The sequence below is a fragment of the Rhipicephalus microplus genome, chromosome 8 (genome assembly GCF_043290135.1).
Source record: "Rhipicephalus microplus isolate Deutch F79 chromosome 8, USDA_Rmic, whole genome shotgun sequence".
NCBI lineage: Eukaryota > Metazoa > Arthropoda > Arachnida > Ixodida > Ixodidae > Rhipicephalus > Rhipicephalus microplus.
Genome location: NC_134707.1, coordinates 25,870,454 through 25,886,457, shown reverse-complemented (window position 1 = coordinate 25,886,457; position 16,004 = coordinate 25,870,454). Strand labels below are relative to the sequence as shown.

At 44.0% G+C, this 16,004-nt stretch overlaps 1 protein-coding gene across 1 annotated transcript; it reads left to right on the top strand.

Annotated features, from left to right (window-relative positions):
* The first annotated feature begins 2,326 nt into the window (after nucleotides 1-2,326).
* Nucleotides 2,327-15,262, top strand: LOC142769404 (uncharacterized). Its single transcript, XM_075872623.1, has 6 exons — nucleotides 2,327-2,557; nucleotides 4,951-5,023; nucleotides 8,510-9,001; nucleotides 10,164-10,456; nucleotides 13,140-13,386; nucleotides 14,830-15,262. The coding sequence occupies exons 1-6, from the start codon at nucleotides 2,349-2,351 to the stop codon at nucleotides 15,196-15,198; spliced, it is 1,683 nt and encodes a 560-aa protein (XP_075728738.1). The 5' UTR covers nucleotides 2,327-2,348; the 3' UTR covers nucleotides 15,199-15,262.
* The last annotated feature ends 742 nt before the right edge of the window (nucleotides 15,263-16,004 follow it).

Genomic DNA, 16,004 nt, shown 5'->3' with positions numbered 1-16,004 from the left:
TGCTTCTAGAAAAGTTAATCAGAGAGCTTTTCCAATACTGCATCGCGACAAAAAAAAATTCATTTTCCTTCTCCTGTACATATTTCATGCAGTGACTCTAACATGAGCTGCATGCAATCTCATCAACGAATAATTCGTACTTTTTATTTGTTTAGTGGCCGATATAAGTACGATCTCCAAGAAACTGTCAGATGAAGACGATGACGAAAGTGAGTACGGTTTTTCTACATTGTTTAGAGTTCAGAAAAAAAAGAACACCTACAGTGCTGCACATTGTTTAGTAGAACAATGGAATGTGTTTTCCTTCGGACTGTCGGCATGGCAGTTGACGCTTTTATTTTTGAAGAAAAGGCCGCACGTTGAATTCTTTGACACATACAGAAGTCTAACGTTTAATAAAGACATATTACAAAATGATAAAAGATCGTTAGAAATACGTCTACAGGTGATCTTAAAGGCAGTGTAGTTAGTATTTGATAGCTGATATGTCCCAACTGCCTGATCTACGCGTGATTTGTCTAGACGATATCGAGACGTTTATAAAAACATCATCATTGTCTGACTCCTTCGCCAAGCAAAACCTACCGCTTTCAACTTTTTTGTCAAGGTCTATAAACCTCGTCTTTGCATTGCCTGAATGGGTGAATCTTAATATTCTTTGTTTATTTCACACTTTATCGCAGAGGAGGTCAGCCAGGAAGAGATTGCAAAAGAGGAGAAGGCAAGCGAAGATAAGGCCGCTCCTGCCCCTCCAGCTCCTGAAGCCCCAGACGGTAACCGCAGTTATGTAACACTTACTCGAAACAAGATAACCACGAAATGTGCACTACTTAGGTGTGAGGAACACTTAAAGACAATTCATTTGGAAGCACCGAAGCTATGCTCTACCAACCGTCTACGGCGTACTCAGATGTAGACACCCTAAAGTGGTGCTATTGTCTCCAGCATCCGAAGTCCTAGCCTCCGACCATCGTTCAGACGAGAGTTACGAGGTTTCGCGAACTGAAACAACCACAAAGTGTCCACTAGATAGGTGTGAGGGACACTTCAGGGAACTTCGTTTGAAAGCACCGAAACTTGCTCGGAACTATACAGTGCCATCCTTCTACGGTGGGCTCAGGTGTTGCTCACAGATTCAAACGCAACATCAATGTTTTTTTTTGTATAACTACTGGTATACGCCACTGTTCGAGATAAACACGTCGTGCAATGACAAACATGGTCTCAACAGATAGTGTGGCTCTTATCTACACGTCAAGTCCAAATCGCGTATATGTGAACCACACTGAAGTTGGTGCAAACGAAAGCCTGTGCATTACTTGGCCTTCTATTACCCTGCTTTTTTTCGTGAATCCAGTACCTTAAGGGACACTCTTGTATTTTGGGCTGTCGTGCCTAATGCTTTCTAATCTGTTCGCCCTCTACGGAGAGTGAGAAAACCAGCCGTTCACAATTCGTTTGCGATCAGACGCAGGAGAACGTCGCACCAAGATCAAGCGCATGCTGATGTTCCTCGCTTGCACCGTCGTATGCATCGTGATTGTCGTTATCATCTTGTGGCTGTTTGTCCTGCAGTCCAAGTTTCCCGCCGAGAAGCTCGCCTGCGAGTCAGCCGCGTGTCACGAGGTGAGCATGATTCTGCAAACTTGTTTTTTTTAATAGTTGTTGCAAACCCCGCCGAAACGGGACACAGATGACACCACACAATACAGATGCTGCTTTGCAACAGAACTTTATTGCGAGAACTCGAAATGTATAGACAGAAAAAGACGAGATAAGACGTGTGGTAAACATGAAATAGGCGACTAGATGTTAAAGGTTGTTGAAGGTGTCGATCTTGCAGATTCGGAATTTCCTTGTCAAGTGAATGATTTTATTCTTTTTGTATACTATCTTTGCTTTTTGGCGCTACATCATTAAGATGGGTTGCCAACTCGACTAGTAGTCTGTGCTTCTCAAGTGAAAATGAACAGTATTAAGTAGCCGTGATGGGCACGCGGTACGCCTAGTGAAATGACAAATAAATTGGAGCTCAAATGAAACTGTGGCCTTGCACAATCTCACACAACAATGTGATATGGTCAAGCGTGCGTGGGCGAGACAGTGGCTCTAACGATAAAGCATATGCGCATCACGGGACTTTTTACCGACGTTTATTACTTTTTTTGCACTATAATTTGTTGACGCCACTGCCGGTCTGGTCTGGTGATGCATGGCCAGTTCGCGTGAATCGCCAGCAGGTCTCGCCGATCTTCGAAGATGTTGATTGTCGATTTCGCACTTCACGAGGCACTTAGGGCTTTCGGCTAGACGAAAGACTGTATTGACTGTCACAGGTCGTGCACATCATGGAAGGTTTTGAGGACCTGTCAATCAAGCCGTGTGACGACCTGTACAGGCACGCTTGCGGCTACTGGTTGACCAGGACGTCCAACCCTTCGAGCTTCATGGAAGACGTGGCGCGTAACTACAGCCGTATCCTGCGCAATGTCCTTAGCGACGGCGGTGCTAGGAGCGACAGTAACCTGGTAGCAGGCGCCCTGAAATACATATCCAGGTTTGTGTACTTGCTATGTTCTTGTAGACTGTGACACTGCAGTGACTTCAGGTAAATTCACATGATGCTCGCTGGTACATACAAGTACGACTACAAACACGCGATGCAAAAGCAAGTACAAACGCATATACAAACAGGAGTGGTACTGGCTGGAAACTGTTTACCACTGAGCGGACTCTGCAACACAACACAATCGTCACCCTTTCTGTTGTTACTCTGGTATGCAGCAATATTGTTACGCAAGTAAGAAAATTAATTAGGGTGAATTAAAGAATTGAAGCGACAGCCTTATATGCCTCATCAAACACGAAAGTTGATTATCGGCATCGGCAGCATCGACATGAGTGATGCAACAAAAATCACATCATATCCACGGAATGAATGATGATGAGTGGGGTGAAGCGTTCGTCCCTCCGTGCTTCCATAATTTCGTTCGTTATTGCTTTCAACCATTCATCTGTACGTACGTCAGTCCGTCCGTCCGTCCGTCCGTCCGTCCGTCCGTCTGTCTGTCTGTCTGTCTGTCTGTCTGTCTGTCTGTCTGTCTGTCTGTCTGTCTGTCTGTCTGTCCGTCCGTCCGTCCGTCCGTTAGTCCGTCACTCACACTGGCACCACGTGCTGAGTGAGTCATACAACTAGGCACAGAGTTTCCTAAAATTAACTAGCAAGGACTCTGGCGCTGGGATTATTCAGTGACCATGGAAATGATGGGTAGTAGACAAATTTGCCTAGTCTTCGCGCTTGCGGGCCTCAAATCGCAATTGTGGCTTCGTTTATTTGAGTGTTTCGGTTTTGTTTCGATGGAAAGAATGAACCCTTTTGAACTTCGTGTTCCGATTTAAAATGGTAAGCCTAGAAGCATAATGTGGTGAAGCGCAACAACCGGACATTTGCCGATTTTCGTTTCGTGAGAGAGCAGCTCCAAGCCACCCGAACATACACGGAGGCATACGTACGAAGATTAGACAAATCCGTGTACTACCCATCATTCCCACGCTCACTGAAGCGCCGTGCGCTGCAGCTCCCATAGACACTAGCGCCAGAGTTCTCTCTAGTAAGTATTGTAGAAAACTCCATGCAAGTAAGAATGTCATATAACTTGGTGACATCAGGTCATGATGCCTTGATGAGATGGTGACGTCACACATTGTGGGGGGGGGGGGATCTGGAACATCATGATGACGTCGTATGGCGATGCCATCACGTGATATTTTTTCCATCACTCGTTGACTCCGCGAACGCGGGACGTTGGTCGATGTCCACGTTCGACAACGCGTAAGCAAAAGTACTAGCCGGCGTATAGTTTAGAACGTATTTATCGCGCAAAGGTGCTGAGGAAATGAGACATCGAAGGATTTTGCCTTAAACAAGATGGCTTCGGGCTTCAATTCATGTCCCGCGAATGCATTAGAAACTGATTTTTTTTTTCTTGACGTAAGAAAACGGCATTGTGCTTTGACTGCTTCATGTGCCTTTTCTTTATTGATCGATTGGTTGATTGATATGTGGGGTTTACGTCCCGAAACCACCATATGATTATGAGAGACGCCGTAGTGGAGAGCTCCAGAGATTTTGACCGCCTGGGGTTCTTTAACGTGCACCTAAATCTGAGCGCGCGGGCCTACAAAATTTTTACCTCCATCGGAAATGCAGCCGCCGCAGCCGGGATTTGATCCCGCAACCTGCGGGTCAGCAGACGAGTACCTTAGTCACTAGACCACCACGGTGTGGTTCTTTATCGATTGCGTTCCCAGGTTTATGGGCGTCGCGTATTTGACCAGCTCTGAATTCCATCTCATGAGGGCTCCTGAGTATTAGTTTTTAGCTCATTCATGCATCTTTCAACGTTCCTCCTTCTTACGTATACCCCTTCTCTCCCTTGCGTAACACGCCAAAAGGTGCATTTAAGGCTCAACTAATGATATTGAGAATGACGATGGCCACAGCAATGCACAACCGTAATTTCGGCATCGGAAGTGACGTGTGGTCGGGCGATAGTGACACCAGTCGCTGTGTGCTTTGATTGGCTCAACGCACCAAATGAAACCGAACATTCCTGTGGCTCCAGCTAGTCTAGACTATACATTGTGCGCTAATACGTATAACAGAAGCATTTTTTATACGTTGTGTTTCAACGTCAATATACACGTGAACGCAAAATTAAACACGAGGATTACTTATACAGCATTATCTGCAAAAGAATCTCCGGTTTCGTATGCCATGCTATGATAACTGTTGCTGACGACACTAGGTGAACTCTGAAAAGGCTTGCAATGGTGAGACTTCCGTTGTAGACGAGACTTCTGGTATATATTATCTTCCGACTTCTATCTGTTTAACAACTGCGTTTATTCTATGCCAATACTGACCCTTGTTTTTTCTCTACGTCTCAGGTATTACGCTTCCTGCTTCGAATTTTTCGACAAAAGTCCCTCCGTCAAAGAAGTTGTGGCTCCCTTGTTTGAGGTAATTCTTTTGCAAATTTTTAAACCTGATTCTTTACAGTGGGCTTTGATGAAAAATATTTCGTATCGATTAACTTTTTCTACCTATAAAGTCATGATTTTCGCTATAGAAACGTTCTTGCGAAACTCGAGTGGAAGAATTGACGCACAATGTACCATTTTATGTGAGTTTTACTGAATTTTTCGAAAGGCATTCGACCAGGTGTATCATAAAACTAACTCAATAAGCTAACTTCTTCAGCTATCTGTCAAAATCTAATCTGTCGGTTGAAACTTTTGAAGGTCCCGTTCAATTCACTACCGCCAATAACATTCTTTCTATTCACGGCATTGCTCAAAGTGCAAGGTTATCCCCATTGCATTCTGCAATCTATATCAATGACCGTCCCTCCAACGTAACATCAAAATTATTTCCTTTCACCGATGTCTACGTTCTTTATAAAATTATTCATAACTGAGAGGACATCATCACGTATGATTTATGAAGTATATCATGGTATAATGGTACGTCTACCTAGGACAGGTAATAATCGCGGAGCTGAACCACGAGACTGAAGTAACTAGAAGAATAAGAATGGGGTGCAGCAGATTTGGCAAGCACTCTCAAATCTTGACTGGTAGATTGCCACTATCCCTCAAGGGGAAGGTATAGAACAGCTGCATCTTGCCGGTACACAGTTATGGAGCAGAAACATGGAGACTTACACAGAGGATTCAGCTTAAATTGAGGACGATGCAGCGAGCAATGGAAAGAAAAATGGTAGGCGTAATCTTGACAAACAAGAAGAGAGCAGAGTGGATCAGAGAACAAACCGGTGTTAAGGATATCATTTATTTGATTTTATTTATTTATACAATACTGCAGACCCTATTTGGGTCCAAGCAGGAGGGCAAATACATGAATATAAATACACACACACACACACACACACACACACACACACACACACACACACACACACACACACACACACACACACACACACACACACACACACACACACACACACACACACACACACACACACACACACACATATATATATATATATATATATATATATATATATATATATATATATATATATATGTATATATATATATATATATATGTACATGTATATATCCATGAACAGCAATCACAAAAAAAAATAAAAGGAGAAAGTCACAACTGAACAAGATGTACACTGAAGAAATACGAAAAACATAATCAATGAAAACAACCAATCATATGTATACAAACAATCAACATATATATAAACAAACAATCATATATATAGTTGTAAGCAAAAAGAGGAAATGCACATGGGCCGGGCATATAGCACGTAGGCAGGATAACCGCTGGTCATTAAGGGTCTGTGACTAGATTCCCAAAGAAGCCAAGCGGGTTATGGAGAGACAGAAAGTTAGGAAATAAATTTGCAGCTATAAGGTGGCAGCAGCAAGCACAGGACTGAGTTGACTGGCGGAACATTGGAGAGGCCTTTGTCCTGCAGTGGACGTAGTCAGGCTGATGATGATGATGATGACGACGATGGTGATGATCATGGTATGGACCGTGGCTCGTGGCATCAAACTTACCGCGATGTGTGCTTATCTCATTCGCGCGAAAACACTTTGATTAGCCGTAAACGACACATAAAGTGGTACTCCATCAGCTCAGCCGACACTTGCAAGTGCTTACGAATGCCTTAAACACATTCATTACCGTAAGTTTCAAATATCCAAACAGTTTTCCGAGCCATCATGCACACTCGGTTACCAAATCGCACTAATAAATTCGCAACCCTCGACATCAAAAAGCGGGCATATATAACACTAGTGCAACCGAAGGTCGGATACCCATATTTTATTTGGCGCCTATTTTACCCGTATCCCACAGGTACAAAACCACTTTGTACAAAGCTGTACAAAACCACTTTGCGGGTTTTAAATAATTTCAATACTCACCGTATACATTAGTGTTAAATGCTCCGAAACACGCCTTGTCACTTCCAACTCTCGAATTACATTGCATGATTGCTCGTCTTTGGCTAACGTCATTGCTTCCTGATAAGATCGAAGAACTTTTTTCGATGTACGAACATTTGCTCGAACAATGTGTCACTGCTATAGAATTTCACTTGAAAAAAAGTGGCTTTTTCGGCGAGTTGGTTCAGCATCATAGTAGAATTTAGTAGCTACGTCAGTGCATGAAAGCTTCACCCCCACCCGAAAAAAAAAAGAACTATGACAAATGTCATAATGCGTGGTAGAATCATAGAACTGTACCAGGCGTCAAAACATGCCAGTGGCACAACATGTAAGTGGCCTAAAGCTGTCAATCATTATAAAACGTTCACACACTTGTGCCACCTTACGGACGCGTAGCGAGTGTACTTCGCGAATCCACAACACAAAGAATTGTGGCGTAGCGGGCACCTCACAACTGTATGCTTGAAGTGGGCATCCTGGGATAGCTCGAAACAACCGATATTTGACGGGAAAACTGCTTTCTTTGAGGCACCATTGAAAGCGATATGGACGGCGTCCAATTACGCTATAGCGTTCTACACTTCAAGGCGAAGCTCAAGCGTTCTCCAAGTTCTAAATTCTTCTTCTTCGGGGCTTTCATGTGCAGTCGCAGATCGGAAATTGCTAGGTACCACTGCTCACGACTCTCACCACTCAGCACTATCTACTCTCGCCACTTCTCCCAATTCAAGTCAAGTTTATTAAATCATTCAGCTCAGTTACGTGGTTAGAGTATTTAAGCAGGAGGTCTAAAAGTTTCAAAGACATTGACAGGGGACCGCCTATGGCCACATGAGGGTGGAGATTACAGAAAAATATAACAAAAAATGTGAACGCATGAGCCTGATTAACAATAACAACACAATAAATAAATATAATAATTGTAATACTATTGAAAAAATGACATAAAAATAATAAAGATTGATAAAGCGGAAATAAAGCAAAATAATTAAAAGATATACTTGACAAATGCAACTCGTTGCCAATTGTCAACGGTAGTCATGGAAATTCAACTGTTAGATTTGATACTAGCACAGAAATGCCGATAGTTTTTAACAGTAATACACAATACAGATTAGTCAATGAATTAGTGAAGAAAAATATGAATGGTTCATTCACCCACTTCATTCCATTTCCTTGCCACTATGTTAAACCCCACTTCAATCTAATCTCATTTTATTTACCAGCTAAATTCATTGCCGAAGCGAAGGTTCAATAAGGCCTGCTACAAATTCACTGTAGCAGGCCATACTAAATGCCGTGACCGACTTTTTCAAGTAATTCTCAAGATGTGGCTACAAACTCGTGACGAGCAGGCCATACGGAGTGCCCTGGTCGACTTCTTGTTCTTTCATGGCCTGAACGGAAACATTGCATAGACAGTAAACCACGCACAGGCCCACTACAGCTTCGCTCTTTCATCATTGCCCGCTACATGCTGTTGGTCGAATCTTAGTTGTTTGTTTTCCTGCAGTATCTGAACATAACCTTCAAGACGTGGCTCGAGACAGCGAACAAGCAGGCCATGCTGAACGCCCTGGTCGACTTGTCGGTCCGCTTTCGGCTGCACAGCTTCTTTCGCGTCGACGTCATCGAGCATCTGGAAGCCCCGCCCACTTGGTATATTGAGAGAGGGTGGGCGTTCATGTATTGCATCTCCGGCAGAGTCGTCGTCGACGTTCGAGACCGCGCGGCCTCCTATCTGGCGGACGTACTTCGGGTGGTCGACGCGAACGCCGCCACGAATTCAACAGTGACGCGTGTGATCGAGCTGGATATCGCCAGGATGACCGAGTCCACCGACAACGACGACCAACGAGACGCCATCGACCAAAAAGTCCCTCTGGGGAACCTGACTTGCGACATCTTCCATGATGGAGTCTCGTGGCTCAGGGCCCTGCAGACGGTGCCGGGTGACACGCAGAAGCTCACAGCGAATACGACGGTGCACGTGTCATCGTTTAAGGCATGAGCACTAAAACATATATGGAGTGTACGTTTACTAAATAAAAAAGAAAACAAAATTTAATGAAGAGTAAACAACCAACTATTCAAAGAAAAAGAGCCCTCCTCGACCATATAAAGCAACTTTGTCACTTTGGGATGCAAAATCCTCCAGTATAAAAACAGCCAAGTAACGCAGCAGCTTCTTTGCACTCCGAAACACGCTGCCATTGTTTCTGAAAAAATACGAACCTGTGTTTCGTTCAGAACAGCAAAATTTGAACTTTTTTCAATTGAGATACAGGCCATTTTCATGGCACGGGAAATTCCTGAGAGAGAGATGAAGAGAGAGATTACTCTTTGTCTTCTATTATGAAAACGGCTGTTGAACATAATAAAGCCACACAAGAAGTAAATTTTTGGCCACGAGGGCAAAGTGATGAATGTGATAGCAAGAAATTGCAACGACGTACGATGTAAGGCTACCAACGAATGTGATAGCATTTATTTGCAGTGGCATACCAAGTAAGACTCGCGAGCAACTATTTCAGATACGATCTTGCTTAACTCTACAAACCACTGGTGTAAGGGAATACAGTGACTCCAGGAAACTAGTTTTTCATTTCAATGCGGCCCAAGTGATCGGAGCACAGCGCGTTGAAGGGTATGCGAGCCGCTTTCGGACCGTGCTCCTTCGATTAATGTTCGCGGAAGGTGGGCGGGACATTTCCTTTCTGCTGAAGAAGCCATTGAAGGCAAGCCTCACATGCCAGGCGATGTTCTCGCCTATGCCCTTCTTGTGACGGAGACGGCCAGCTCATTTCATCTCTGATTCAGCCGCTGTTATTGCAAGCACTCGCGCACTTTTATTTACGCATATGAAATAGAATGCCAAGAGTGATTTTTCGATTCATTTTTATAAATTTGATTCATACAAAAATGACGGGAATGGCCGTATATTTTCGTCGAGAAATAGCTCATTATGCCACTCAATCATGGCACTTTTTAACCGGTATGTTTTTTATGTAATCAATGTACAGACTCTTCGAGTTCCATTATGTCCCTTCTACTATGGCCAAAGTTGGGCCTTCAGTGTCTTGTAATCAAGTAAAGTAAATAAAAAGTGTTAGACCTGTTGTGAAATGTGACTTACCTGCATACCATTCCACGACTGTGCTTTGTAGGGGACATGCGATCACCTGGCCGCTGCGCTGGGGGACTCGAACAAAAGGGTCGGGCCTCTCTATTCTTTGGCGCTTGTGGCTTCGGACGTGCTGAGGTACCACTACCGGCTCGCCGGCCACGGCAGTGACGAACGTCCCAACCAGGATGCACTGCATGGCGTCTGCTACGAACTGACCCAGAGCGCGTTCCGTGGGGCCTGGTTGGAGATTATCGGTGCCTTCGTGGGACTGAAGGGCGACGCTGGCGAGTTCATGAAATCGTACGTCCACTTCATGACGTCGAGGCTTCAGGCGTGAGTAAAATAGCTTTACGGTTCTTTAGGCATTTCCCTAAGGGGACAGGAAGGCGAGTGTCATCTTTTCATGTACGTTATGTGCATCGAGGCATGTGAAGTGAGCGAAAGGCATGAATACTCAGTGGATACTAAGTACAAAAGTAAGGATGGGATCCGAGGGGCTAGTTTTTCGTGTCGTAAGCTCATGACAGTAGCAGGCATTTAGATCAAGGAAAACAGAGCGGAAAATATTTGGGTTTATTAAACTGTATTGTAATTATCTCCAGATGAAGTGAAAAGAATTAAATTGTGCGTTGGATGTACTTTTTGGCGGTGACATTATAACCTACAACGTGCGTACCCATGATGCCGCAGCTGTTTTGAAGGCCATAAACTTTAGAGAGGGTAAATTTTCGTCCACCGATTTGTTTCTCTCTTAGTGAGAATAATTACAACACGGTTAAGAAAGTACAAATATTGTCTCTGGGCATTAAGTACCTTAATTGTCTGTCAGATTAATTTGTTTATGAGAGGTACAAATATAGAGACGTTCTTAGAATGGGCGTTTCGGAAAGCTACCTACAGCTTTCGAAATACAATATTTTCTTCAGCTTCGTGACTGGTCAACTTATTCGATAAATATCACCTTGTCAAAGAATTAAACACAACACAGGAAAATAAAGTAATGTACTCTATGTAAAAGGGAGCTCCATGCATTTCGTAGAGTCATGCAGAACGCCAACATAATTTTGAAACTCTAGCTAGGAGCCCTTGAAGCCTGTGCATAAGCGTATGTATCATGAAAAAAATGCGTGAGGGAGAACAACAGTTCTATACCTGTGAAATTATCTGCGTGAAGACTTGTATGTAATGAAATGAAAAAAACTTCCGCGGGAAATTAATGTGAGTCTCTTGGTGAGAAGTCCTATGAAAGGTACACCAACACATACAAGAACGTTTTTCGTCGATGCAATATGAGTCATCTATTTCTATTGATAGCCACTATAGTACATTAGTAATTGGCAGCTGTGAAATATTGCATGACATAGTGGTCTAGTGGCTAAGGTACTCGGCTGCTGACCCGCAGGTCGCGGGTTCGAATCCCGGCAGCGGCGGCTGCATTTCCGATGGAGGCGAAAATGTAGGCCCGTGTGCCCAGATTTGGGTGCACGTTAAAGAACCCCAGGTGGTCCAAATTTCCGGATGCCTCCACTACGGTGTCTCATAATCATATGGTGATCTTGGGATGTTAAACCCCACATATCAATCAGTATTGCATGACAAACGCATATTCCCCGTGCGCTGCTGAAGAGTTGCCAACAGAACCCGTTATTAGATTTGATGTGTTTTCTAATGAAGTAATACGAACGCTAACTTTTGCATACTTACATTTATCAGCTCGTTAAAGAGCTCGGCTCGTTGAAGCGTCAAAGAGCTCTTGTCACCTGAACTTCGGTGTCAGCGTTGTAGGTTGTGAGTGAAAAGTCCGCGTTGTCTGTGATCGAAAGCGTTAGATAGACACAAATAAATACATAATAAAAAATTATCGGCCCGAGTGAGAATCGAAGCCAGGCCTGCTTCATGGCAAGCAGGTGTTTCAGCGTGCTTGAAACTGCTTTGGAGTGAAATAAGTTATGAGAATGTCACATAATGGGTTGAGTTTACTTGACGCAAGTAGTATTCCGTGTAAGAAGTAAGAACAAGGAAATTACGTAATCAGCCAGTGGTTTAAACCTGCCCACCCATGAAAAACTGTGCAGCTGCACAGGTTCGCATACCTTCGGGAAGAGTAGTGGGTAGTTCGCCATTTTGAAAAAGGAAGAATTTTGCCATAATGGGCCCTTTGTAACTGTACACCTGTGGGAAGAAGCATACGAGCCATTGGCGTCCGTACACATTTACCGAGAGCGCCACATAGGGACAAGACATTTACCGAAAGCACCGCATAGGGACAAGGCATAGGGACAAGACAACAAGACATAGGGACAAAAAGATTGTTATCTGCAGAATTTACTAGAGGGAACATTGGTGCTGCGGTGGTTGAGCAACCATGGGAATGATGGGTAGTAGGCACATTTGCCAGTTTTGGGCTTGTCGCTTCAAACGCACTTGTTGCGGCTTTTATTTTATTTCTGTGCTCTCACATTCGCTTTGAATGAAAGAATGCATCTTTGTGAGCTTCTTGACTTGATTTGAACTGGTGAGCCTAAGAAGGTGAAGGTGATTAAGTCGCACTACTAAACGTTTCCTGGAATTCATGTTGCGACAAAGCGAAGTGGAAGCAAGCCACGCAAAGCCAACAGAGACGAAAAAAAAACGAAGTTTAAACAAATCTTTGTCCTACCCACCATTCCCATGCTCGCTGAGGCGTCATGCGTTGAAGCTCCAACAGCCACAAGCGCCACAGTTCCCTGTGATGCACTTATTGCAGACTGAGAGTGGTCGAGGGCATTTCTCTGACGAGTGTCGTTAGGCTTATTTTCTGGACATCAATCTCGTCAAAGCTAAGCACTCAACGACGAAGTTCTCGTGCCTAGATGACTTAGAAAACAATATTAGCATGCCCCTACCGTGGTCCGTACATGTTTTCTCGCGGCTGTACGTCCAGTAAAAAATCTTGAATACGTTATTGCGTTATGCTTTTGAAGGCGAAGCGCAAGTGTCGTCCAAGTGTTTCTTTTCGATTGTACCTTGTTTGCAGTTTCACCGATTGGATGCTTGACGACGACCGAGACAGGGTCGTCAGAAATTTCGGTTCCTACGGACTGGCAGGCTTGGACGTGCCACAGCTCGATTACCAGAAGCTGCGCTGCAGTCGCTACCACGATTCCATTGTGCTGCGCAAGGAAGACTTCATCTACAACCGCGTTACGGTCTACGCTCCCGCTTTAGTCAACTGTACCCGAAGGGCAACACAGTTCCCAGAAGCTGTCCTCAAGTATTTAGAAGTAAGCACATCGGGATGGTTCACCGGTCATGGCAAACCATCACAAAAAAAGCATTTTGACACTTTTTTTCTGGTCCAAGCTTACCACTTATCGCAGTTACATGATTGTAGGCAGACTGATTTGATCTAAGTTTGGGATGCCAATCGGATAGCTTCCTGGTCAGTTGAACTTGTAGAGGGACCACATCGCAGAAGCTTTGGTCCCGGGATGGATCCCTGGTGGAGGAATTTTTCGGTAGCTAGGAAACTATCTTCTTTTTTTCATTTAAAAGCACACATGATAATGGTTTAACCGTTGTGGTAGCTGAAGTTGCTACATATACCATACTCTAAGCTACATCTGGACACAGCGTATCATGAATCCCGCACAAAGATGGCATCCACAAGCACGCAATAAACGCTGGTACTTCATATACAAGTGGGTAGTGGAACGAAGCAGGCTGCCTGAAAAGTATGTGCAAAAATAAAAAAAATATTTGTCCCTAAACACACACACAATATATATATATATATATATATATATATATATATATATATATATATATATATATATATATATATATATATATATATATATATATATATATATATATATATATATATATATAGAAAAAAAAAGATTAGTGATCATGCACGCCCGTTGCGAGGCATTTTTTTCTGGGAGGTGGGGCACTTGCCGAAGGTCTTGACTGTTCGTCAAAAAATCAATTTTTACTACTTAGTTTCAAGAAAACACCCCTCTCCATCACGATTTTGAGGGAGGGGCCTGCATGCCCGGTAACACTCCCCCTCTTGGCTAAGGGCATGAGGTCTTGCGTCGGTATTCACAGATTCGGAGTTTATGATCGTTACGTTTAGAAAAACAGAGTGTCTAAGTTAGCCTCATGAAGCAAGCCTATTGTAACATATCTAAAAAAATACACACACTTTTCGTCTTAATCTTCGTTAGTGGGGAGACAACAATTTTTGCAGTTCCATTCTCGTTTGATCATTGCGACACACTCAAGAAACCCGTATTTGCTTTTGGGAATTTCACATTTAGCCTGGAAATCAGGACGTGGTGTCGCAAAGACATATCATCTGACGGTCACCCCACGAAAAAACGCTATTTTGCAGGCCATTTAACACTCACGCACTATTGCCTTGTTTCCATATGGCCAAGTATAATTACTTAACGTTATTTCGTTGCATTTTTATTGTGCGCTTGCATTGTTTATATAACTATAAATAATTACTTATTGCTGTTTAGAGGCCATTGTACTTATAAGGATGTAATGCTTTGACAGGGGCTTCCCTAGCCTGTCTCCTTTCAGTCTTGTGCTATGAAACCTCCTTCTGTAGATTCTACCGCCACTGTGTTTATAACTATGCTACCAGTAAAACATTTTTCATTGATTGACTTAAACAGTAACTTTGTGTCTGAAGGGAATATACTATCGCGCAGGGTACCGAACTGGTGGTGAGCTCCGCCTTTGAAGCCGTCGTACTTCCGCACATGTTCGGCTTGCCTCCCCTGCACTACAACATCAAGGAGGAGTACGTGAACTACGCCATCGGAGGTACTCTGCTGGCCCGAAAGTTCTTCCACGTCGTGCTCAACGGGACGTGGACCCGGTACACGATGGAGAAGATGCTAAACGGTCGCCAGTGCTACCTCGGGATGTCTTCGCGCTTCCACGACTCGCTCAAGGACGGAGACTTCCACGACGTCTTGAGCACGGCCGAGGTAAACAGAACTACGGTAAAATGCATAGCAAGCGATCCTGTTCCACCTGTAAAGTTTAATAGGACGAACGAGTGGACGGATGGATGAAAGGGTAAAGAAGTCGACCGCAGTCTAAATTTGGCCTTGTTTGTAAGCGTCCACGCTCTTGCTATGTATGGGGGTAGCGGTAAAATGCATACAAGGGACGTGAAGTCTGTCCTGTCGTTTTACCTTTCTCAATTGGACAAGCCCAGTCATTACAGGGCAGGGTTATGATCCTGCAGGTTTACGAGGATAACAAGATCAACACAATGAAAAAAAAAGACGACAGAAGATTGTAGGAGTTTTTGAAGACGCTTACCACTTCGAACTTCCCTGGGCCAACAACAATATAAATAAATTTGCAACGTACAAGTTTCTGTTTTAGTAGATAACACAATTATTCACTTTCATTTTTACACAATGTAATATTATTGCAGCCGATGGCGATACAGGCGAGCATTTTGCAGTTTGTTCTTTTCGCGTGTTTTGAATGCACTCACCAGGTGACGCCACTTTGAAAGTCTCGGCATCCATGAGCGTTATTTTGCTAAAACACGCTGCCCGCAGGAAACGTTTTGGGGAATGGTAGCAACGCTATTGACTTAAACCCGCTGTGATACGCTAACGCTAAACAAAGCTTGTCTACTGCCTATTGTGCAGGCTTTTCGCGTGGCTTACAGCGCGAAATCGTCAACCGACTCGCGGGCCGTGTCGCGCGACGCCGAGTACGTGGTGGCCTCTGACACCGTGTTCTTCAAGCTCGCCTGTCAGGCCCTGTGTGCGACGCGTGATGCACCCCTGGACCCCAACGGACTCCGCGGGCTGTCAGCTCACGCCGCCTGCCTGTACGCGGCCGGCACCATGCCCCAGTT

What these genes read in the sequence shown, in the direction of transcription:
- LOC142769404 (XM_075872623.1), top strand. Translation starts at nt 2,349, where the DNA reads ATGGAAGGTTTTGAGGACCTGTCAATCAAGCCGTGTGACGACCTGTAC. An exon ending in TGCACGTGTCATCGTTTAAG is followed by an intron (nt 9,002 to 10,163) that starts GCATGAGCACTA and finishes TGTGCTTTGTAG; the next exon opens with GGGACATGCGATCACCTGGC. An exon ending in ATGACGTCGAGGCTTCAGGC is followed by an intron (nt 10,457 to 13,139) that starts GTGAGTAAAATA and finishes CCTTGTTTGCAG; the next exon opens with TTTCACCGATTGGATGCTTG.